The sequence below is a fragment of the Indicator indicator genome, chromosome Z, assembly GCF_027791375.1.
Source record: "Indicator indicator isolate 239-I01 chromosome Z, UM_Iind_1.1, whole genome shotgun sequence".
Lineage (NCBI taxonomy): Eukaryota > Metazoa > Chordata > Aves > Piciformes > Indicatoridae > Indicator > Indicator indicator.
Genome location: NC_072053.1, coordinates 62,807,349 through 62,831,839, shown reverse-complemented (window position 1 = coordinate 62,831,839; position 24,491 = coordinate 62,807,349). Strand labels below are relative to the sequence as shown.

The 24,491-nt window shown below is 42.1% G+C and overlaps 1 protein-coding gene across 1 annotated transcript in view; it reads right to left on the bottom strand.

The window, feature by feature from the left end:
* The window catches only part of RNF38 (ring finger protein 38), a 105,881-nt gene extending 81,698 nt beyond the window's left edge, over positions 1-24,183 (bottom strand). Inside the window, exon 1 of the mRNA XM_054397433.1 lies at positions 23,655-24,183. Within this exon, the coding sequence (XP_054253408.1) occupies positions 23,655-24,183 (529 nt within the window). The remainder of the gene's footprint in view (positions 1-23,654) is intronic.
* Between the last annotated feature and the right edge of the window lie 308 nt (positions 24,184-24,491).

Genomic DNA, 24,491 nt, shown 5'->3' with positions numbered 1-24,491 from the left:
GATATAATTAACTGAAAAGATTCTTGCAAAAATGCACACAAAAATCAAGACACTGCATTTACAAAAACCAGACAAAGTGCAACATTTTTTCAAACAACAGAGCAGCAAGCTCCTATTCAGGAGGGTTCACTGCAAATCACAGGTGAGTCTGAATACTACTGTTTATTATATCTGCATCATTGTTAGTCTTGCAGTTGCTTTGTTTCTGCTGCAAGAAAAAAAAATACAACTACACAACACTACCACAAAACCCTCAAAATTTTCTGGAAGCCTTCTGGGTAAAGTTAAATATCTGAAATCCTCCAAAAATTAAGCAAAAGACATGATATTTCAGTCTCTCTCCACATCAAAATGTTTTGCTCTACCATTTCATTTTGAATTTGAAAACTTTATTCTCTTTACAATTCCTCACTTTCCCCCCATGCCAAACTTGAATGTATCTTAAGATTTGTGACCACTGAGTAATCCAGAGAACATCAGCAGGAGTTACAGTCTTCATCTAGACTCTTCAGTACATTCACATTTCTTCATTCAAAATAATGGCTGCTGTGCAGCTCATTTCAATTTTAGATGCAAACTCCAGGATGATGAAACCCAGAAAAATCTGAATGGCTTTACCTAGCATGGTTTTGGTAGCTGGGGGAACATAGGGCTGGCTTTTGTGCGACAATGTTTGAAGCGTTTGATAGGGCTAGCTGGCTTCAGGACAGACATGTTACCAGCCAAACCTAAGACATCAGCAAAGGTGGCAGCACCTCTATGATAGTATGTTTTAAAAGGCATAAAAACTGTTGTGCCACAGGAACCAAGAAACAAAACCGAGAGAAACAACTATGCAAACTCCAAGGCCAGTGAAGAAGGAGGGGGGAGGATGTGCTCCCCGCAGCAGTGATTCCCCTGCAGCCCATGGTGAAGACCATGGTGAAGCAGGTTGTCTCCCTGCAGCCCATGGAGGTCCATGGTGGAGAGGATATCCACCTTGTAGCCTGTGCAGGACCCCATGCTGGACAAGAGGGATGTACCTGGAAAAGGCTGTGACTCTCTGGAGAGCCTACACTGGAGCAGATTCCTAGCAGAGCCTGTTGCCTGTTGGCTGTGGAGAGAGGCCCACACTGGGGCAAGTCTTCAGGCATGATTTATGGTCCTGCATGGAATCCATTCTGGAGCAGTTCATTCCTGACAGACTGCACTGTGTAGATGGGTCCCACGTGGGGTCAGCTCACGAACTGGAGCCTGTGGGAGGGAATCATTGGAACAGGCTGCCCAGGAGAGCAGTGGAATCCCACCACACTATATAATGCAAGAGGTCTAACAAATCAGTCAAGGAAGCAAAAAGATCAGCACAACTGAGTTGAGATGCCCTTGTCAAAACAAAAGGCAAGAAGGAAATGCCTTGGAGCAGAAGGAAAGGCAGTGGAATCAGGGATAGGTTTACTGAGATGAGTATACAGACACTTCCCAGTTGTGTTAGGATGGGGTCCGGAAGGCCAGGGTGTGGCTGGAGCTGAACTTGTCATGGGATGCAAAGAATAACAAGAGCTTCTATAGGTATCTCAACCAGAAAAGAAAGGTCAACAAACATGTACCCCGCTACGTCAAGAAAGATCAGCAAACTGGTAACAACAGACAAAAAGAAGGCTGAGGTACACAACAAATGTCTTGACTCAGTCTTCACTGGCAACCTCTCTTCCCACACCTCCTGAGAAGACGGACCACAGGATGAGGACAGGGTAAAGTCCCTCCTGAAAGAAGAGATCAGGTTCATGACCACCTGAGGCACCTGAACATACATAAGTCTATGGGATCTGATGAGAAGCATCCCAGAATCCTGAGGAAATTAGCTGATGTGGTTACCAAGCCACTCTTGATGGTGTTTGAAAGGTCCTGGCAGTCAGGTGAGGTCCCTGGTCACCAGAAAAGGGGAATACTGTACCCATTTAAAAAAGAGTAGAAGTGAGTGCCCCAGGAACTACCACCAACCTGTCAGGCTCACCTCTGTGCCTGGGAAGATCATGGAACAGATCCTCCCAGAAGCTATGCTAAGGTACATGTAGGGCAAGCACGTGATTCAAGACAGCCAGCATGGCTTCACCAAGGCCAAGTCCTGCCTCACCAACCTTGTGGCCTTCTAATGATGGAGTGACTACATGAGTGGACAAGGGAAGACCAACAGATGTCATCTCTTTGGACTTCTGTAAGGCCTTTGACACGGTCTCCCATTAACATCCTTCTCTTTAAACTGGAGAGAAATGGATGTGATGGGTGGACTGTTTAATGAATAAGGAATTGGTTGGATGTTCACCTCCAGAGGATACCGATCAATGGATGATGTGCAGATAGAAATTGGTGACAAGTGTTGTCCTTCAGGTGTTGGTACTGGGACCAGGGTTGTTTTATATCTTCATCAATGACATAGTGGGATTGACTACACCCTTAGCAAGTAGATGATACCAAACTCAACGGTGTGTTTGAGACACCTGAGGGACAGGATGTTATCCAGAAGGACCTTGGCAAGCTTGAGAAGCATGCCTGTGTAAATCCATGGTATCAATACAGGCTGGAGGATGAAGGGATTGAGAGCAGCCCTGCAGTGAAAGAGTTGGGGTACTGGTGGATGAATAGATGGACATGAGGCAGCAATGTGTGCTCACAAAACCAAAAGGTCAACTGTATCCTGGGCTGCATCAGAAGAAGCATAGCCAGCAGGAGGTGATTCTCCTCTACTCTGGCAAGATCCCACCTGGAGTACTGCATCCAGCTCTGGAGTCCTCAGCACAGGCCATGGACAGCTTCAGAGGAGGGCCAAAAAAGTGATCAGATGGCAGAGTCTGTTGCAACAGGACAATGGATAATGGTTTTAAACCATTAAAAAACAGATTCAGACTAGACATAAGGAATACATTTTTTTACAGTGAAGGTGTGGAGTAACTCCCTAGATTACTGTGGGACAGGAATGCAAGTTAATTTAGTGTACTTAGGGAGAAATCTCGTCCATCACTAGCAGATAGATTATACCTTCTTTTAACCAAATTATTCAGGTTAAGATAACACTGAGCAGTCTTCCTTTCTTTTCCTTCACAGGTGTCTCAACGACTGTGAATTGCACCTGGGACCAGCCATTGCCATATGTGGAGTTGGACTGTCCTCAAGAAATGCTAATAGTTTTGATTGCAATAGTGCTACTCTTAACTGTAGTTATAGTAAAGAAATAAAAATTTTACTGAAAGTGTGGACAAAAATATTTTGTTTGGGGAATCCTATTAATGCAAGTTTTGTTTAATGATACTCTTAAGTCAATTAATGTGAATCTCATATTGCAGTTAATCTAATTTTTGCATGAATAAATGTCAGTCACGTTACTGCATGCTTACCCCTCCCTGAATCTGCTGAATGTCAAGTAAACTGGGGAAAACCATAGCATGGTGCATTGAATGGGAAACTGACATCTAAATTCCAGTGTTTCCCATGTGAATAGTCCAAAATATCAAAACTGGAAATTTACCAAAGTATCCACTGACAAGGAGATTCAGAGAATGGGTCCAGTAGCACAAGATAATTAGAATAGGATGTGTCCGTCATGCCACGTTTCTTAATGGTATCTGGTCTCATTTAACTAACATGGACACATGGTGTGACACAGTATGTACTGCAGTTGGTATATCCTCTACAGAGCACACTGTATGGGTCAGTAGTGATGGCATCTGGACCACCAATCTTCTGTCAACTTGCACTTGGAATACTAACTGTCCTCTTTGGAGAAAACAAACTCTTGCCCTTGCTTTATGGTTGGGTTGGAAGAACTGAACGTTCAGCTACAAGCAACATCAAAGATGGCACTACAAAACAGACTGATGCTGCATCTATGTGAATGGAGCATTGCGATAGTTGAGTCTAACTAATGATACTTTTGTTCACACACCAAACATAACAAAAGATTCTAATGAGTGACTACATCACACAAAATGTGCCAGCAGAGAGCTAAGGAAAGTATGCAGGAGGGGAGGTTGAATTAACTGTTGCATAGTTTAAGTTTTCCATTAATGGATTGATTACACAGTTTGATGCAATCTGTAGTAAGTGTCATTGTGACTACTACGCTTTGTGACTTATGATCTTGTAGTAAGTTTATGCTAAGCCGAATAATCGTTAATCAGGTGCATACTACATTCACTTGGACAGAACTGCAAACACATCTGGGTAAGGAGGAAGAGAAGTATTGGTAAGATACAAATATGTTTTGAGATTTTGTATTGAGTGACCGTAGTCCACAGGGTGGCAGATGTGGGACAAATACCTATCTCACCATGTGACAGGAATGCAGGATTATTTAGCACACTTCAGGAGAAAGGTCAACAAAGCTGGTGAAGGGCCTGGAGAAGTGGCTGAGGAAACTGGGATTGTTTAGGGTTAAAGGAGAGAGAGGGGAGACCTCATTGCTCTCTACAACTACCTGAAAGGAAGTTGTAGTGAGGTGGGAGTGTGTCTCTTCTCCCTAGTACCAAGCAGCAGAACCAGAGGAAATGGCCTGAAGTTGTATCAGGGGAGGTTTAGATTGGTAGAAGGAAAAATTGCTGTCCTGAAAGAATGGTCAGGCATTGGAATAGGTGGCCCACAGAGGTGCAGTCAGTGCCCCTGATGGTGTTCAAGAGACATGTGGACAGGGCATTTCAGGACATGGTTTAGTGGCCATGGTGGTGTTAGGTTGATCTGATAAATCTTTTCCAACTGAAACCTATGATTCTATGAAACGTTGAGAAGCTTACAATCAAGAGATACTTGTGTTACCTCTGGGAATGGAGATCCATGAAGCTTGTCTGACAAGCAGCTGAAGGAAAGAATCTTGTGAAAATAAGATGGCCCTGTTATGTCTAAAACTAATAAGGCACAGCTGAAACAACAAAACCACGCAGCTTCAAAACAGATTTTGAAGGCTATACTGCTTGAGGTGAGATTTTTGCCCCATTAACTACATTTTTAATACTAAAGTTGACACCCCTCAGTATGGTAAATGAGTCAAATGGAATAGATGCTAAACATGTAACTGTGTTACTCAGCTCTCCACCGAAATCATGCTAAACATCATTTACAAGGCAGAGACAACCAGGGTTCAGGCAAAAACCTACCAAAACCAAACAAACAAAAAAAAATCAAGCAAGCAAACAAACAAAACCAACAAACCAAAGGGAACAAACCAAAGGGAGAGACTGTGGATTTAACAGAGATGGGGACAGGTGATGTTTTGTGCTTTCTTTCCTCCCCTCAAGACAAGAATAACTTGGTAAGAATTGCACATTCAATATATGGTTTAACTTTCACTAGCATTATTATTACTCTTACACATTAGCATGACTGCAGAGATATGTGTCTCCAACTTTGTTGAATATTACCCAGAATTTATTAACTTGAGCTCAATCCCTTGCAGTTAGTGCATTTATCACAAGCAATCTCAAATTTGTTATGTCTGTTGCTGTAATAAATTAAATCTATCACGTATTTTAACTAACTTTCTTAACCTGTATCAGTGCAAGTCTTACGGGAGCACTGGAAAACAGGTATATGTTAATTTTGTCAAACATTTCCAGCAAGAGTTCTGGGGCTGAGACAGGCAAACATCAGGATCTTACCTATACCATGACAGAGCATGGTGAAATAATAGAACAAGTTACTTAGAAAGGTGGTAGAAGTTCCATCCCTGAAAACATTCCAGGTCAGGCTGCAGAGGGCTCTGAGCAACCCTATCTTAGTTAAAGATCTCCCTGTCTATTGTACAGGTTATTTGACTGAGATGACCTCCAAATGCCATTTCCAACCCAAAACATTCTATGATTCTATGACTGTCTTCCACGGGTGGGATCTCACACTGGAGTAAGAGAAGAGCATAAGGAAGAAGTGGCAGAGACAACATGCAATGAACTGACCACAAATTCTGTTCCCCACACTCCTGTGCCACTCCAGGGGAGGAGGCAGAAAAGTCCTGAATCAAGTTAAGCCTTTGAAGAAGAGAAAGGTAAGGGGAAAGTGTTTTAAGATTTGGTTTATTTCTCATTATACTGCTCTTGGCAATGAATGACATTAATTTTCCCAAGATAAGTCTGTTTTGCTTGTGACTGTACTTACTGAGTGATCTCTCTGTCCTTATCTCAACCCACAAGTGTTTTGTTGTATTTTCTCTCCCCTGTCCAGCTGAAGGGGGGAAGTACCAGAGCAGCTTGGTGGTCCCTGGTGTCCAGCCAAAGTTAACTCACCACAACATGATAACCTTCTTTCTCCACCGAATTTCATTTTAAATTCCAAAGCTTCTAATTTTTTATGTTCTATGCAAACAAACTCCACTTCAGAATTATCCTCATATTGCCTCATTCAGTACCAGGCTACAGAAGCAATCAGTTACTTCTCTTCCTAATGGATTTTTTTTTAGCGTTTACTTCTCTGCAGTTGCCAATTCCTGACTTCTGATACTTTTTTTAACTCGGTAAAGTATCTCCTTTCCTGGTGATCTTGCCTAGATAGTTGCCACACACTTTCACACTATTCCATCAGTTCCCACAATCCCATCACACTCTTACCTTTCTCAAGTAAACAAGACCCAGCTCTCCCAAACACTCCTATTACCATAGCTCCTTGTGCTCCAACTGACAATCATGGTAATATCTGAAAGCAAAAGCAGCAACACAGATGCATGTCAGCCAGTACCTGTGACATATCCACAGTGCTCAGCAGTTTTCAGTTGTTCATCTTGCAGCTTAACAGCAACAATACCCAACTGTGTTCAAGCTCTACCTGATACAAGAAAACTTTGAGAATTAGGGCAAATTATGGTAATGATGCTCAGTCTATGTGATCATTTTAAGTGATTAACTCTTTCTGATAGGGACTGTTTTATACAACTGAACATACTACTTATTAAACGTACTTATCCAATCCAGAATGGAGGGCACTCAGATTTACACACAATGTATATACACAGATTCAAAAACACATGTAGTCTAGTTTAGTTTTAGGCAAATTTCAGTTGAACCCAAGATTTCATTAAGCAGTGTGTAGAATTCTAAAAGAAGTATCTAAGCAGCCAAGACAGCCAAAACCCATAACAAGCCATTAGCTAGTAATTACCTACTGTAGACAAGCTTTGCAAAAGAACCCCATAAAGTTTACAATGCATTAAATACATAAATCTAGAATGCCAGTTTCCTCCTCAGCAGTACCTCTTTTTATACCTTAAATAACGCATCAAGGCAATTAGAAGTCAAAGAATGTGGCCACTGCTAAAATGTAAGTACAAAGGTGACTGCTTTAGATATTGAGGTTTGTGTGCCTCCCCGTGAGCATTCCTACATGCTCAGGGTGTTTGTCTCTAGCAGCAAACAAACTGAAAATACACAAGGCAAACCAGAGTTAGAACCCAAAACCCTGGTTTTATCACCAGCTGTGCAAGTTTTGAACTCTCAACTCTTCTTTGACAGCACCCATATGCTAATTAATAATAGTAATAGCAAATGGCAAAACGGAATATTCAACAGAAATGCAAATGTATATTTGTGATGGGTTTAAGACTGTGTCTTTAATTTTTCCTCACAAAGTTCAAGCAGAAAAGTGAAAGAATGTAAACAAATCACTCTTGGGTGTAAGAAAGTAAAATAATGATTATTCTAAACACTTCCATTGGAAAGAGAGAAATGTTTAAGTCAGCACTCAAAACCAGGTGCAGGCAGTCCGTCTCTCTCAACCTGCCTGTACCGTGCTTCTTTTCTGCAGATAACATACCGGCATACTGACCTTGACAAGCTAAGTTTAACGAACCTCTCTGCTTCTTGGCTTTCTTCCCTTTTGCCTGCTCTGGGAAAGGCAGGGGGGAGGGAGTGGCAAGGGGCTTTGTTGTGGTTTTCTGTTGATTGTACATATTTGTAAATGTTGTGAGTAGTGTATATATTTGTACATATTCACTGCATTTCAACATAGATTGTAGTTTTGCCTGTAAATACAGCCTCATCTGCTTCCCGACTGAGCTAGCCTGGTTATTGTCGGGGGTGGGGGGGATCCAGCTCTCCACTGTAACAATATTTAAAGAAAATTTTGAATGAACAATAAAATTGTGACTTGTGAGAAATCCATCCTCAACACACTGCCCATTTCTCAGGGCTGCTCCTACACCCAACAGTGTCTGGGTCACTTCCAAAAGCAAATGAAAGCCTCCTAGTAGGCTCTCTGTGGTAATGAAAATGAGTCACTGGACTTACATAAGTCTAGGGAAATAATGTCTCTTGACTCCTCCTTTAGATACACAGACCTCACCGTACAAGATCACATCTCCTTTAACATAAGCACAAATAGTGAAATCAACAAACACAGATCAGTAGATCAGAGATTAATTCCATTTTTATACTTGATTTGCAAAGTCAAAGCACGAGTGTTCATGGTTGATGATGAGAATTATGTCTACAATCCTGCAGATGTGCAAATCCTGAAAACCTGCCTGCATACACTCTATTTCAGTGGGTTTTGGACAGCAACATCTGCAATGCCTGGGTGAGTAATCTTAGAATTGTAAGCCCTCATTACCCAAGGATTTGCAACACAAATTATGTCATATTAAGTGTGAAACTCCAGAAGTTCAGACATAGAGATCAGACTGCCATATTTCCTTTCATATATATATACATATATATATATACACACACACCAAGCAAGACCTGCTTGCCCTTCTTTTTGTGTGTTATAAATTCATAACATTAACAATTTGCTTCACTTGCAAAAGCAAAGTAAAATCCTTCCTTCTTAGCACTATAGAAGCAAAATTCTAAGCTCCACTTTGCCAGTGTTTTTACAAAATCCTAAAAGGGAATACAAGCAGCTGGAGCCAGGCAGCATTTTGTTTACTAGAGATCAGGAGCACCTTCACACCCCATAACATGTCTCCCAGAGATAGCCTGCTAACTATATTTTCCACTAAGATGTCTGGACAGCCCTGACAACCCTTATGTCCCAGTTTCCCTTCTCCTAAGGCTATGTGATAGCTCTTGCATTTTGATGCCACTGCTTCTATAACATATGTAGCTCCAGCAGCTACAAGAATGCTGAACACAACCTGTAAGAGGTGTAATTCAGGACCATCAAAATATTATAATTACACTTTGATATTTCTTTCTTCAGTAATAGTCTTGAAAAGGACAAGCTTAATTGGGTTGGGATGCAGCAAATGAAAAAAAAAAAAAAAGCATGGAAAGCTATGAGATCAATCCAGGAAGTTCCAGCATAACTGAGAGTAACACAGGATTTTTGAAGAAAAGTAGCAACAAAATCAAGACAGTAAAAGTTTAGCAAAGCAGATAAAGGCATAAACCAGAAATGTTTTGTAGGAAATCACCTGGACTGCCAGGACGAGGAGGCTGAAACATTCTGAAAGGACACCACCACGTGAGCATGGCTGGGAATTTTTTTTCCAAGATCAAACACAACTGTTAGGAACTTTGAATTTCAAGCATCTGTGAACTGTGAACTACATAAAAGAACAGGCAAGTGTACTGGTAAGTAGATTCTCCAGGTGCACTGCGTCAACCCCTACAACAATGGTATTATCAAGCCAAAATATTCTTTGATCAAAGGATAACTCCATTTCTCAGAACAGGAAACTCTCCCAGAATGAGCAATTCAAAGTCACTTTCAGGTCTGAGAAGACCATCTTTTCCACTTTAGCTAGATGGATTAAATTAGCATAGCATAACTCCCAAGCACAGATAAACCCCAAGCAGTAATTCCAAAGACACTAGGTAATAAATATCAAAGCATATCAGTACACAGACATTCAACAACAGTGTCATCCCAACTGTAGTAAACAGTATTTAAGTATTGCTGTTGTAGTGGGTAGGAATTACTCCCCCAACTAATTTGGAGAACACTACCCCAGAATAAATTGCCAGACTAGCTCAGTTTGGGATGGAAGCAAATGAAGCTCTGTTTACAAGCAAACTAAAATCTAGAAATATAAAATGTAATGAATATGTACAAAATATACAACATATGCACTTCTTAAAAAAAAAAAAATAAAATTTTTTTACAATTTATAAACAACACAGAAACTCCTCAGACCCTCCTGGACAGATCCAGGGGACCTGTTCACTTCCTACCTCCCTCCTTCCCGTTAATTCACACAGTAGTCAAAACAGAGAGACCCTGGCAAGGCCACGGAAGAGAGAGAGAGAAGTTGCAAGCAGAAGTGACAGAAGAAGAAAAGAAAGAACTGTTTATGCCTCTGCTCTACATCCTCATTAGCAAGCCACTGAATTATATATACCTTATAATTATTTTTCTTTTGTATCCAACGGTAATAATTTTACTTTATGTACAGTCTTTGCAGTCAGGAACTAGGCTTAAGTTCCCCCTTCAAACTGTAAGTTGCCTACAGAGCTCCTAATATCTTTAGTGTTTATTCTAGGCCCTCCCTCTACAGAGATGCAATAAATCTTAGCCAGCACTACTCCTCCAAATTGCATAAATTCAGATAAAAATTAAAAATAGTTCAGTATGCATTTATTTTGGTGTCTCTTTGCTGGATAATTTATCATAATTTGAAAATTCCTAGAAACATAAAAGCTTCCAAAACTACACATAGTGCCTTGAAAAACAAAGCTCTTCTACGGTGTTCTATAATGATAGAAATAGAATCTTTTCTCATGTCCTGCCCTCTGATGCAGACTATTAGACTTCTTTGGTGCTCCTCTTTTTATCACTATTAAACTTGAGGGGAAAAAAAAAAAGGAGAAACTACAAAGGTAAGAAAGAACTAAGCTACTAGAAACATTTGCTTCTTTGAGACACAGTCCCAAACAGAAAATACTGCATCCAAAAACAATTACTAGGAAAAAAACACTTGACCTACAACAGAAATAAAAGGTTAAAGAATAACAAATTAAACAAATGTCGTAAGTCTTTGCTTTAAAATGCTTTAAGGCCACTTTTGCCCCAATCTAACTGGAGACTCAGGGAAATTCTGGTATCGTCTTTTGGCCCCACTACACACCTTGCCACTCAGCCTTCATGCAGCTGGTTAGCAAGAGGCACTTCAGTTAATTCACATCAAACAGGTCCGTAACAATACAGGGAACTTGTTTAGCTTGCAAATTCTCTTTTATGACACATATGTTTTAAGAGTTATCAGCAGTTACATAAGCAGTAGAGTTAATTTTGTTTTCATGGATTTTTGATCTGTGCTTTTATGTACCCTCCCTGCAGTAACTCAGTTCCCCTCCAAATCCTTACAATTCCTATTCCCTGCAATTCCTTTGGTTTCCCTAGTCCTTGATACTCTCCATTCTCTCTTTCATACCTGTAGGAAAGACTAAAGACTGCAGCTGCTTGGAAGCAAACCACTAGCTAGCTGCCCAGGAGCTACCTATGTGCATAGTCCATGGGTCAGTAAGCCAAATCAAACTGCATCCACTTGCTTCATAGTGTTTTCTTCAGGGGGCAAACTAATTTATCTGCTACTTAACCACTGATGTCTTGAAATTCTTTAAAAGAAATTATAAGGAAGCCTCCTTCAAGTCATAAGGTATTTACAAGAGAAATAATTTAAAAAAAGACTAAAAGAACAAGCATGAATACCATGGGTTAAGTTGAATATTTCCTGCTGTTATTCATACCCTACTGCCTCATGGCAGCTTTGAAATGAAAAGTGCTGGCTGGACCAAAGTAATATGAGGCTTGAAGTTCAGATTGCAACATGAGAGGCTTCCTGTTCTGATTGCTGCTTTTGGGTTCCAGGTTTTTGAGTGTCGGTTCTTCCACTGAGATGGCAGTGGGACAGGGAGGAACGGAGGAGCAGTTCCCTGGCTTGTGTTTTTAAGCTTGCTTGCTTCTGCTTGCTGCTTTCTGCTGTGCTTTTTCTGCAAACAGGCTAAGGTAATTGTGCACTTGTATTATTATCTTATTTATTCAGTAAACTCTTATCTCACTCTCTTTTTCTTAGCCTGGAGCTATTTTTGTGTGTTGCTTTTCCCTCACTTCTGTGTTAGGGGAAATAGACAGGTTAACCCATTGGTTCATGTGAACCTGTTACAATGACAGCTTTATACAGAATGCCAACTTCACATTTAACATGTAAGACAACCTGCGGAGGTCATATACCACAGTTTTTTGCTCTTTGTCTAATTTCTGCTATGCTCATATTTTATGCTACTGACTGAATTCTTGGTTTTAATGTTTTTCCTTAAAAATACTACAGCAGATTTATGCTGTAGTGGGCTCATCAAATCATAAATACCAGTTAGGTAAAGGCTAATATAAAAAGGTTAGAGTTCATCAGTCCCTTTAAATTTTTCATTTGCACATGTATTTCTCACCCTGCATGCTGGGGGAAACCACTCCCATTACTGAACAACACATCTCTTGATTCATTTATCGGGCACCTTCTGAGAAATTGTACCAAGTATGACAGCAAAGACAAGACTCAACATCCCCAAAGCCTGAAGAAAACAAACCAACAACAATAAAACCCACCAAAAAAAATTAAGTGCACAGTTTTATCTGCCAGAAGAAAACAGATTTCTTGTGCATAAGCAAATAAGTTCGGAAGAAGGGTTAAGAGGCAGAAATGTAGCTCTACTTTCAGCACTCCTTCAAATACAAACAGCTATTGATACTTAACCAAAACCATTTATACCATTATACATATACCAGCATATATATCCATTGCAAAAGACATTTTTGGATGTATGGGCAGGAAGTGTGTTAAGATGATCATGGTGAAAAAAATCAAGGTTGGAAAAAAAAAAAGCCACAAAAGACAGAGGTCACATCTGTATGACTAAGCAAAGTGCAGTCTCACCATCACTTCTGCCTATCTGCAAGAAAAATTGTCTCAGAATACTAGTTTTTTCTCCTCAATGATCACTATCCCTGGAAGGTCTCACCCAGCATTAGTGACTGTTGTGCTTTTGCTGGAGCCATGGTTCTCGCAGTGCCTGATACCTAGCACTCAGTGCAGGGAGTGCACAGCTTGTGATCACTACACAGTCTAAATATAACTTCATGTGTTTTATATTAATGTTAACATTTTTTTTTAAATTATTTTATCAAACCTGTCTTCCCTTCCTTTCCCCTATTCCCCTTCTCAGAGTGGGGAGGGAGTGCAGTGGTGTTGTCATTGCGTGACAGAACAAATGGATAAATGAAGACAAGCCTTCATTCCCAAGCCTCCAAAAATCATACAGAATTTCTGAAACTCCTCAGAAGTCCAAGTTGTATCCAATCTCCAAAATCTTCTGCAAGAACAATTTTCAGATCATAAACACTTGATGTAATTGTACTCAAAATTCACACAATTCACAAGGATCATAGACTCCCAGGGGTTATGAGCCAAAAGGCTCAATTAGAGTACTAGGTCTGCAAGAGACTTGTAAAAGCTACTGATTACTCCTGTATCAGCTTAAAAAACAGGAGAAATGTGATGCCATGCAGATCTACACAGAAAGCTTGCACACATTAATAAAAGGCAAACAAACATGTTTTTAAGGGGAATTTTTAAAAAGTCACTTAAAAAGTCAACCTCTGGGTGGGGGAAAAAAAAGCAACACAATTCAGATCATGCAAACATTTGCAGATGGTCTTAATGAAAGCAGAAGTATCCATGTGCCCTAAAAACAAATCTTCTCAGAGCAAGAATTCAAGCAGATATTAGAGGTAAATCTCTAATTTCTTCACTGCGGAACCTAAACATATGCCAGGTGCAAAGCATAAAAAATAAAGAGGGTGTTAACATGAAGCTGTGCTGAGAAAACCCATGCAACAAATGTTTTCAAACTGTATGTTACAGTTCCTTGGTGAAGGTTCAGTCATACCGCACTTGCACTGTTCCATGTATTCTACAGCAGATCCAACTGTTCTGTATACGCAGTGAACACTACTAGCTATACTTCATGGTTTAATAGCCAGTCCTCCATCTCTCATACAAGTATAATTAGCATGAACAAACACTGAGTATGGCTTTTAGCAATTTTTAAACTATTTAAGGGTAGTCTTCTTAGGTATGCAGATTATTCAGTATTTCAATAAGATTTGCAGAATTCATTCTTGACTCTTCAATGAACACACTGGCAGAAAATACGTAACACATCTAACAACATTCCTTCTGCCCGCATTGCAAAGAAATGTGCCCTTGAGCATATTTCCTGGTAATATTATAAAAAAAAAAAGTACAATTCCCTTATTCATGAGGGATATCAAAACCAATAAAAAACACTCTTTAGCAATATAAGTAATGTTCTTTTTTTTTATACTGGCTGCATACCTATGTGTATGTAAGGCTACCAAAAATTCCATTAAATACTTAGGTAAGCTTTTCTGATTTTTTTCCAGTTTAAGTGATGGAGTATCCTTTTATTATCTTCCACTTATGATTGTCCTAGAAGCTGGTGGCCAAGACCAAATTGTGTGCTCTGAAATACAACGTTTCATTGAAGGATAGTTATTATGAAAGCCCCTGCCCAGGCAAATCACACTGGCTGACAAACTATGCAATAAGCAACATTGATTATCTGTCTGGATGCAGAATTCCAGTAATTACAAGAGAAATTATAGAAATATCTTGACACATTTTACTACAAACAGGTTAATCACAACATGATTTCTTCAAGTATCATGCCTGTAAAGGGTTTATATAAGAGGGAGGATAGAGAGGCTTAATCCAAACACAGTAAGTGACAATGTGAACAGCAACCCAGGAGCTTAGAGCTGAGATGTTGGGGTTTCAGCTGAGAAAGATGTAGGGAAGGACATTTAAACAACGGCTGTCTAGAGCATGTGTGTGCATTTGAGAAGCTCAGAAAACAGAAACACTGTATATTGTGTTTGCTTAAAATACTTCTGAAAACATCTGAGACTTACTGTTTCATAACTCACTGCTGGAGTCTTTTTCTAAATAAAGGAAAGTATGCATTCTTTGCTCTACATTACACATCAAGTGACTTCCAGAAGGAAGCTTTAAGTCATCAGAGCATAAAAACAAAAGCATTTTCTCCCACAAGAATAGAGAATCTTTTCTTCATTCATGGAATTCTAACAATGAAATATTTACTGTTATTTCACACACACAGAGAAGAATAGTCCAAAACAAACATAACCAAATCAAAGCAAAAGCTACTTAAAAAAAATATATATATATATAAATACAGCACCCAAAAAAACCAAAACCCAGAAAAACAGAAGAGAAAGATGCACCATCACTGACAAGATTGAGCGGATGAGGCCCTCTACAAACAGACAGGAGCAGCTTCAAGTTCACAAGCCCCGATCCTCACAGATTTCAACTGCCTAGATATTGGTTGGAAGGACAACACAACAGAGCACCAGCAATCTAAGAGGTTCCTGGAGCACACTGACGATAATTTCCTCCTCCAAGTGGCAAAGGAACCCACAAGAAAAGGTGCTATGCTGGACCTTGTCCTCACCAATAAGGAGGGGCTGGTGAGCAAAGTGAAACTTAAGGCCAGCCTTGGCTGCAGTGACCACATAATGGTAGGGTTTAACATCCTGAGGGCATCAAAGAGGGTGCAAAGTAAGCTCACTGCTCTGGATTTCAAGACAGCAGACTTCATCCTCTTCAGGGATTTGCTTGGGAGAGAGTCATGAGGTAAAGCTCTGGAGTGAAGCGGGGCCGAGGAAAACTGGTCAATATTCAAGGTCCATCTCCTCCAAACCCAGGAGCAGTGCATCCCAAGAAATACCCAGAGATCAGGTTAAAAAGTTGTCCTGAAGGGACCAAGTCTCAGAAACGCCCTGAACCAGACAAAGGAGCAGGAGCCAGGAGGTCTGGTTTTCCAGGATATTGCCCGTATTTCCCAGGCTTGTCTGAACATGCCCTGGGGTCCAAGTAGGCCAGGTCTGTGTGCCTATAGGTTAAAATATCAGGTTTCTATCTCTTAATCTTTATTGCCACTGGCCATCATTGTCATGGGAAATCTATAAATACTAGCCCAAAGCGTAAGCCTTTTGCCTTGCCTAAGATCTGAGAGAGAAGCCATAAGCCTTGCATTGCAAGCCTGAGAAGCCAAGCCCTGCTTTACCTTGAAACCCAGAATCTGTGCCATGCCTCAGTTTACCCAGAAAGATGCAAGTGCCCTCTGCAGTAACATGTTGGGAAAGCCCAGGAGCAGGCAAACATGTCTTGCCGGGCTGCAGGACAAACCCTGGGAGAGCCAAGACCCCAGGACAGCCTTGTTTTATTGGAAGAAACAACAACAGCTGCTGCAGAGATTGCAGACAAAGCTACAAAAGCTGCTGAGCCCAGAGCTGCAAGGAAGAGAGCTGCTCAAAGCCCAAGCACCGAAGATACCCTAACACACACACAGCCTGCCCAGCCAGCCACATCATCTGCCTGCCTACAGCATGGCAGGGAGGCATCCTTCACAGAGAAGCCTCTCCCTGCCAGCACAGCAGTGCCCACGTGTGGACGCCACCGCCGGTCGGCGTGAGTTCAAATGTGCCACACATTCTTGGGATTATAAACGCAGCAACCGAACGTACTGGACTGAAGTGATGTGGAGTGAGTAACCCAGGAAATTTGATTTCTGTAGGCATCTGTTATAAGGTTCTGTTGCCCCAGCTGCTTTCATGGGTGAGTTCTAGAGTTCCCCGTTGTAAGCAAAGCCGGCACACTGCCAAAGTTGTTTTTTCTTTACAGTTTAAATTACTGTTTGTTGTTTCTGCTTTTTGCTAGTATTGTTTAAATTGTTACATGTTTCTGCTTATGAGGTACCTTTCCACAACCAAATATTTTGAACCCGTAAATAGGTTTCCTGTGTTATTTTTAAAAAGTTATTAATATTTTTATTAATCGTTCCACCTATTAATAACCATAACAGAAGTCAAATGTACAGATAGAATTAAATTTGGCTAGGGACATAAAAGGGAATAAGAATTTTTTCAAGTTCATCAGTGACAAAAAGGCTACAGAAGATGTGGGGTATCTCCAAAAGGAAAAGGGAGACCTGGTCATAAGGGATATGGAGAAGGCTGAGATGCTGACTGCTTTGCCTTAATCCCCATTGGCAAGAGCTCTAGCTGTGCCAGCCAAGCTCCAGAAGACCAAGATAGGAAGTAGGAAAAGAAAGATCTGGCCACTATAAGTGAAAATCAGGTTCAAAACCATCTAAAGAGTCTTAAGGTGCACAACTCCATGGTGCTGAATGAAATCTACCCATGGGTCCTGAGAGAACCAGCCCATGATGTTGCCAAACCCCTGTCCATGACATGTGAAAGGTCATGGCAATCTGGAGAAGTCTGCTGACTGGAAAAGGCGGAAAACAACCCCCATCTTCAAAAAGGGAAAAAAGGAAGAACCTGGAAACTATTGGCCAGTCAGTCTCACCTCTCTGGCTGGCAAGATCAAGGAGCAGATCTTGCTGAAGACTTTGCTAAGGCATATGGAAAATTAAGAAAAAGTGTTTGGTGGTAACCAACATGACTTCAGCATGGGCAAATCATGCCTGACAAACTTTTTATGATGGAGTTACAGCATCAGTGGATAAGGGAAAGCGACTGATGTCAACTACCTGGACTTGTGCAAAGCCACACATTGTTTCACATTGTCCTGCATGACACGCTGGTCAACAAATTGGAGAAGCATGCACTTGAGGGATACAGCCCTCGCTGGATAAAGAATTGGCTGGGTGGTAGCACTCAGAGAGTCGCAGTCAATGGCTCAAAGTCCAAATGGAGACCAGGGATCAGTGGAGTGCCCTGGGGGTCAGTACTGGCACCAGTGTTGTTTGACATCTTTGTCAGCAATATGGACAGTGGCACTGACTGCACCCTCAGAAAGTCTGTGAAGGACACCAAACTGTGTGGTCCAGTTGACACACTGGACTTGAACAGGCTTTGAGAGGTGCCCCCAAGCCATCCTCATGGAGTTCAACAAGGCCAGTGCAATATCTTACACCTGGGTTGGGGCAATCCCAAGCACAAACATAGGCTAGAGGAGAAGTGGATTAAGAGCATCTCGAGAAGGACTTGGGGATGTCAGTTAACAAAAAACCTCAACAGGAGCCAGCAACATGCACTTGCAGCCTGGAAGGCCAACCATACCCAGGAGTGCTTCAAAAGAAGTGTGACCAGGAAGACAAGGGAGGTGATTCTTGCCCTCTACTCTGCTCCCATGAGACCCCACATGGAGTACTGCATCCAGTTCTAGTGCCTCCAGCACAAGGACATCAAACTGCTGAAGTGGGTCTAGAGAAGGGCCACAAAGATAATTAGAGGGCTGGGAGCACCTTCCCTACGGTGACAGGCTATGAGAGTTGGGGCTGGTCAGCCTGGAAAAGAGAGGGGTCCAGGGAGACCTTATAGCAACCTTCCAGTACCTGAAGGGGGCCTACTAGAAAGTTGGAGAGGGATTTTTTTTTTTTTACAAGGGCTTGTAGTGATAAAAGGAGAGGGAATAGATTGAAGTTGGAAGAGGGTAGATATAGGCTGGATATTAAGAAGAGACTCCTTATGGTGAGGGTGGTGAGACACTGAACAAGTTGCCCAGAGAGGTTGTGGATGCCCCCTACCAGAGGTTGTTCAAGGCCAGGTTGGATAAGGGCTTGAGCAACCTGGCATAGTGGAGGTGTCCCAGCCCATTGCAGGGTGTTTAGAACTAGATGATCTTTAACATCCCTTCCAACCCAAACCATTCCATGATTCTATGATCTATTAATGTGAAAGGGTCCCCCATAGTGAATTTTATAAGATGCTCTCTGACATTTTGGTACTCTACCTTCTTGCATCATCCATATTCTCTCCCTGGCATTAACACTGACAACACTTATTTATTTGACACCTCTCCATCTAAATTTTGGATGTGAAGCATGTGCCATATGAGACTACTTTAAATGCCTGAGGAACAAGAACTAAGAAAGAAAGCTGTAATGCTATTGGTTCAAAAATATTTCAAGCCTGTCTTTCTCAGGAAAAAAACATGGCTCAAAATGTGGATTTAATTCTCCCAAGCTAATCTGAGGGGAAAAAAAGGCTGTGTAAACAGCAAACGTAAATATAAGAAGTAAAAAACCCAAATCTACTTTATTTTTCACATGACCACAACTTTTACCAAGAATTCACAACATTCACAAACCTTCTAAGTGACAAGGCAAACATACTTTTCAAAGTACGCTGAGGAGAGTGTTGACTTTTCAGTCTCTATATCCATCTGAAAGTCTAGGTAAAGCAGTGAGAGTATGAAGCAATTGAGCACAAACCCAGCTTTGCTACCTAACTTTAGCTACAGTAATTTCATCTTGGAAAGAGCTAGTTCAAAGAGCACATGTGATATATATCCATATCAGATGGGTATAAAGTGCAATACTGCAGCACTGTCAATAAACACAGAATTCTAATTCACACAGATAAGAGGAAACTGTTAGGACATGAACAAATCTACCTTATACACATATATATGTATGCCTGTAATTTTTCATCACATTCCCTTTATTTGAACTGAGAGTGTACTGCACCTTGAATCAAATTATCTGTTATTAGTTATTTTAACTGAGAATAAGAGCATATGTTTCAAAACCAAACTCTAACCAAAAACTGTGCAAGGTATCAGACCTCCATTTTTTCCATCTGCAAATCTATGCCATCTTCACTAATGCCTGTTGAGTGAAACCAACAGAAAAATCAACACACATTTTAATCAAACTTTCCCCCTATTTTCTAGGCAGTAAACAACTTTTATTCAATACACTAGCTAACAAAAGGTGGTTGAGCTCACAAACCAAATCAATTGCCAGCCAAGTTGCAGCTCTGTGTTATAACTTACAGATCTGACAGCTGAAGGATTGGTTCTCGTACATCGTTCGGTTTCTTGATGGATTAGACCAAAACAGTAATTTAGAGCATTTCAGAAACAGATGCTGCAAAGTGGAGCATGCATTTCAGATGCATGATCAAGATGAATTAGCTCTACCCAATAAACGTGCACAGTACCAGACTTACAATATTGTGGTTATTCTAAGCAGGAAATACTACCAAGACACTACTTATTAACATCACACTTTAAGCAAATTCAAATAAAGGTGCTTCATTAATAGTTTCCAGTTTAGGTATTTGTTTGTTTGCTTTCAATTTATCAAATATATATTGCAATTCTTAAAAACCATTTGCATACTGAATGTGTTTCACTTGTTCTTAATATGAAATTAACTTTACATCCTGCTGTATTTTTCATTGCTAAAAAAAAGCTGTGAAGGTATCTCCATTACAACATAAATCAGAAAATCCACATCCATCTCCAGGCATGTCAGAAACCGGAGTAACGCTTACTGTAAAGCCACAGTAACTGCTTTCTCATTTGAGAACAAAACCACACATCAGTAGTATAATTATGCACTACTGCTAAAGGCACAAAAGCTTACAGGTGCCAGTATGAACAAACAAGGAGCTGTAGTACTCATATTACAACTGCTTAATATATTCAGCACCAGGTAGAATCATTTTGAATTCAAAGAGCTTTCCACTGTACTTAACTGACACACTAGCACTATTTTTGCAAACCAGTCCATTTCCTCACATTCCAGTTATGCATATGTTTGAAAACTGGCAATCAAAGGATCAAGCAGTTTCAGCTTGTTCAAACAAAGATTTGGCAGATGCCTAGTTATCTGCCTAAATAAGAACCTCCCATTGCTCCTCAACAATATTTTCTGAAGAGACATAGCCTTTTGTGCATGTTAATCAGTAATTTTAGTTTTAAATTTATTCCAGCTAAACAGTCTGCAAGGTAAGGAGGCCAGGCAACACTAATTATAGTTAACAAAGTTTACCAGATGACATCCAAAAAGCTGATATGCATAACAAAGATGCTTAAGAGAAATGTTTTCAATGTTTTCACCAGCTGAAGACATCACATTGGTATCTTAAGTGCATCACAACTTCCAAAAGCTATCTTTCCTTGTGCTGCAAAAACTGTGACTGCTAATAAAGACCTTACAAAAAAAAAACAGTAAAACTGAAAAGGTCTAAGAATTTCCAGAACTGACACAAGTTTCTTTTCCTAGATGACAATCTTGCCTCTAGGTGGGTTTCTCTTTTTCACTGAGAAGATTCATGTATCCTGGCAAAGTTCTTCATGGAAGGTGAAGTGCCTCCTAAAATCAGGCTCAATTTCCTGAATTAAAGAATCTGTTCTTCAGTGCAGTATTTCCAAGTCCAACACTTTCACTAATTTGAAAGCCACGAATAGAGACTCTCCCTTCTGTTGGCACTCATTGTTTGTTAGAAAAATACAAAGGAAACAGCAAAAGAAACAACAACAACAAAAAGAAGAATCAGATACCAATAAATGTTTTCCTGCTGGAGGTAGCGAAATAGTAAGCATTCTCTCAAGCTCACTTTTAAACTATAGTAATTACATTAACTCCTAATATTTAAAGCCCAGATCACCACACAGGGGTTTTTTCTGTTTTCTTTTTTATCAAAAGTTAATATATTAGGACCACCAATAGGAGACTGCTTTCAAGAACACAACTACAAGGGTGCTCAGCAAAACAATCCAGTTTGGCCCTGATGCCAGAGTTTGGTACATCATTTTTTCCTCTGGTGGAAATTATTTAATGAAACACAAGCAGACTTTCACAAAGTCAGAAAAACAACCTTTCCCTTTGGAGAAAAAAAAAATCTATTTCTCACCCCTAATTTAGAAATCTCATGGAATTTTCTGTAAATTATAAGATGTTACTTCAAAATTGGAAGATGAATCAGACATCATATTAAATGAAAACATTTTATGTATTATTGCAGACCACGACTAACAACTTAAGTATATTTTGAAACTTAATCACTTAACTTGGGCATCTGTAAGAGCTCTTTTGAGCAAACTGTTTCTGACTATCTAAGTGAGCATCAAGCACAGGACAGATCTGTACTAGTGAATGTCAGAACTTCAGCACAAAGCCATAAAGCCCCTTCCAGTCTTGGAGAAGCAAAACGTCAGCATTTCATACTCCAACAGTAAGATCTTTGTACACCAGGCCTGTGATGAGTTCTTTATATAATAAAGGTTATAGTTCTTTTCTCCAGCAAGATTTTCCAAATCATGGGATCTATTAGTAACACTCCACAAATCTGTTACATTATTAAGAGCATGGGAAGGTTACGAAAGGTTTTGGGATGAGGCTTTAAGACAAGGTTCTCATGTACACCAAATATGCCAAAGCATTTTTAGCCAAGAAAGTTGAAATACAGTTTCATGAGGTAAACCCTCTATTTTCAGATCACCTCTGCTGGAAGAGTATTTTTCACCTATATACATTATTTGGAAGGCCCAAACAGCTAGACAGGAAAGACTGAACTTCCCCATGTGCATTGTGATTTCAATATATAGGAAAAGACTATTTCTGAGCTCTCTACTACAATTTAAAGTTCAAAATTCAAACTCTTCCTCAACTTTTTGCATTCTAATCCTTTAATATGTCATTAACGACAAATTTCAAGAGGAACTTGTCTGTAAAACCTACTTTATTTCAAAGCAAGATTTCCATCGCTATAAACACCTATACTGCAGACTCCTGCAAAACATTCACGTAAGTCCTCAAGACACGAGCATCACAAAGTCGGTTCTAAAAGAAAAGTAATTAGGTATCTAATTTCTTCACTCTCCAGGGCCAAACTCCAATGTATTGTTTTCTGTCCTTCTCCCATACCACTTCCTCATTACTAACTTCATCTATACATAAACATTTTTGCTGCCATTCATAAAACAGCTTAGGGAAAAGTCTAACACCCCAATCCCGAATCAGGCCCTTGTATGAATTTAAGCGTGTGCGAAGCTCCATTGCAGTCTTGGAAGTAGCTGTGGTGTCTGACAATAAGCAAGCACATCAACCCAGATGGTGGGACTGCAGTCCTGAATACATCATAGCTCCAGGACAAGTGAACCATATGCCCAAAACCAGTTCCACTGAGAAGACTCTGCTGCAGGCTGTTTCAAGAGAAAATACCTTTAAAGGGCAGCAGTTGAGGGCACCGAAGGCACTCAAGTGGGGTTTCCACTAAGGCAGGCTGACTCTCAAAGCATTCTGGCGCTACATGCAAGAACTTGAGGTCACTGCAAACTGGCTGATTCAGGAGGGAAATCCGCGGAGGCTGAGGGCAGGCTGCAAGCCAGGGACTGCTGCAAGGATGAGGGAGGGCGGCCACGGCCTGGCGCAGAGGGCACCTATCATGAAAAACGACCACCGCCGCTTCGAGAACGAGCAAGCATCGACGCCCACTGCACTGCAACCCCGCCGGCGGCCGACAGACGGGGGCGCGGGGCGGGGAAGTGCTGGGGAAGTACGACGACCGAAGGCGACAGCCCCACTACGGCACGCCGCCCGCGCCTCACAACGCCGCATCCCGACCGGCGAAGAAGAAGCCACAGCCGCGCCGGTCACCGACAGACGCGCAGAGTGGCCCAGGCACCCTATGGCTGGCCAGGCGACTCACAGCCTGTCGGAAGCCGCCGCAATATGCCTCCGTTTGGTGTGACTGGCGGGATCTTCTCCTCCCTCCCGTCCCCTGAGGCAGCCGCAACTCCTGGCGCTGCGGAGAACTTCGAGAGTCTCCGCGCCGGCTGCGCCGCTGGGCTGCGGTGGGACGCCGAAGCTACTCCCCCTCCCCGGAGCCCTTCTCTCGCTCACCTGGTGGTGGCCCTCTGGCGCCCAGGGCGGCGCGGGGTGCGCCGTGCCCGGCTGGGCTACCCCGGCCCTGGATGCGCGCTCCCGGCTCCGGAAGGCTCGGCCCGTGGAGGGGCGGCGGCGGCGGTGGACAGAGGGCGGAGGGCGGCGGTAAGCGAGCAGCTCCGCCGCTCATGGCGAGTCCGGGAAAGCCGGAACGGGAGCGTGCGTGGGTCCACGGGGTCGCCAGAAGGAGGCAGGCAGTTGAGGGGGTGGTGAAGGCGGCGACGGCCTCGGCAGCGGGGGAGGAGGCAGCGGAGGAGGCGGGGGGCGGTGGAGGGGAGGAAGGGTAGGAAGGCAGGAAGGGGGCGGCGGAAGAAGCCACCCATCTGCCGTGCCGGCCCACTTCGCCGGTCTGTCGGAAAAGCTGGTGCCGCTCGATGCTGCTCTCTTCGCTGCGCAGAGCGGCGACGTGGTCCCAGCGGCGAGTCGGGGACAGGAAGGAGGCGTCGGACTGCGTCCCGCGGGGCGCTGAGCGGCCGGCGACCTGCATCGCTCCCGCCTCCGGCCAGCCGGCGGCGCCGCCTTCCCGAGAGCAGCCTCTCCGCAGGGACAGAGGAGCGGTCAGCACCAGTGAGGGCCAGTAAGGGTCATGGGCAATGTGGGGAGCGGCCAGCTGGGGCGCAGTCCTCAGTCGGGCAGGAGAGGCTGGTGCCGAGTCGCCTCGGTTACTCCGGTAAAAAAAAAAAAAAAACACAGCTGTCCAGCTCTCTTGCGAAGAGGAGAAAGTCTCCCTTCTGGCTTCCTCCCTCCGCCCCGTCCAAGCCTCAGCGGCCCGCTGAGCGAGGGCGTTCAACGCTC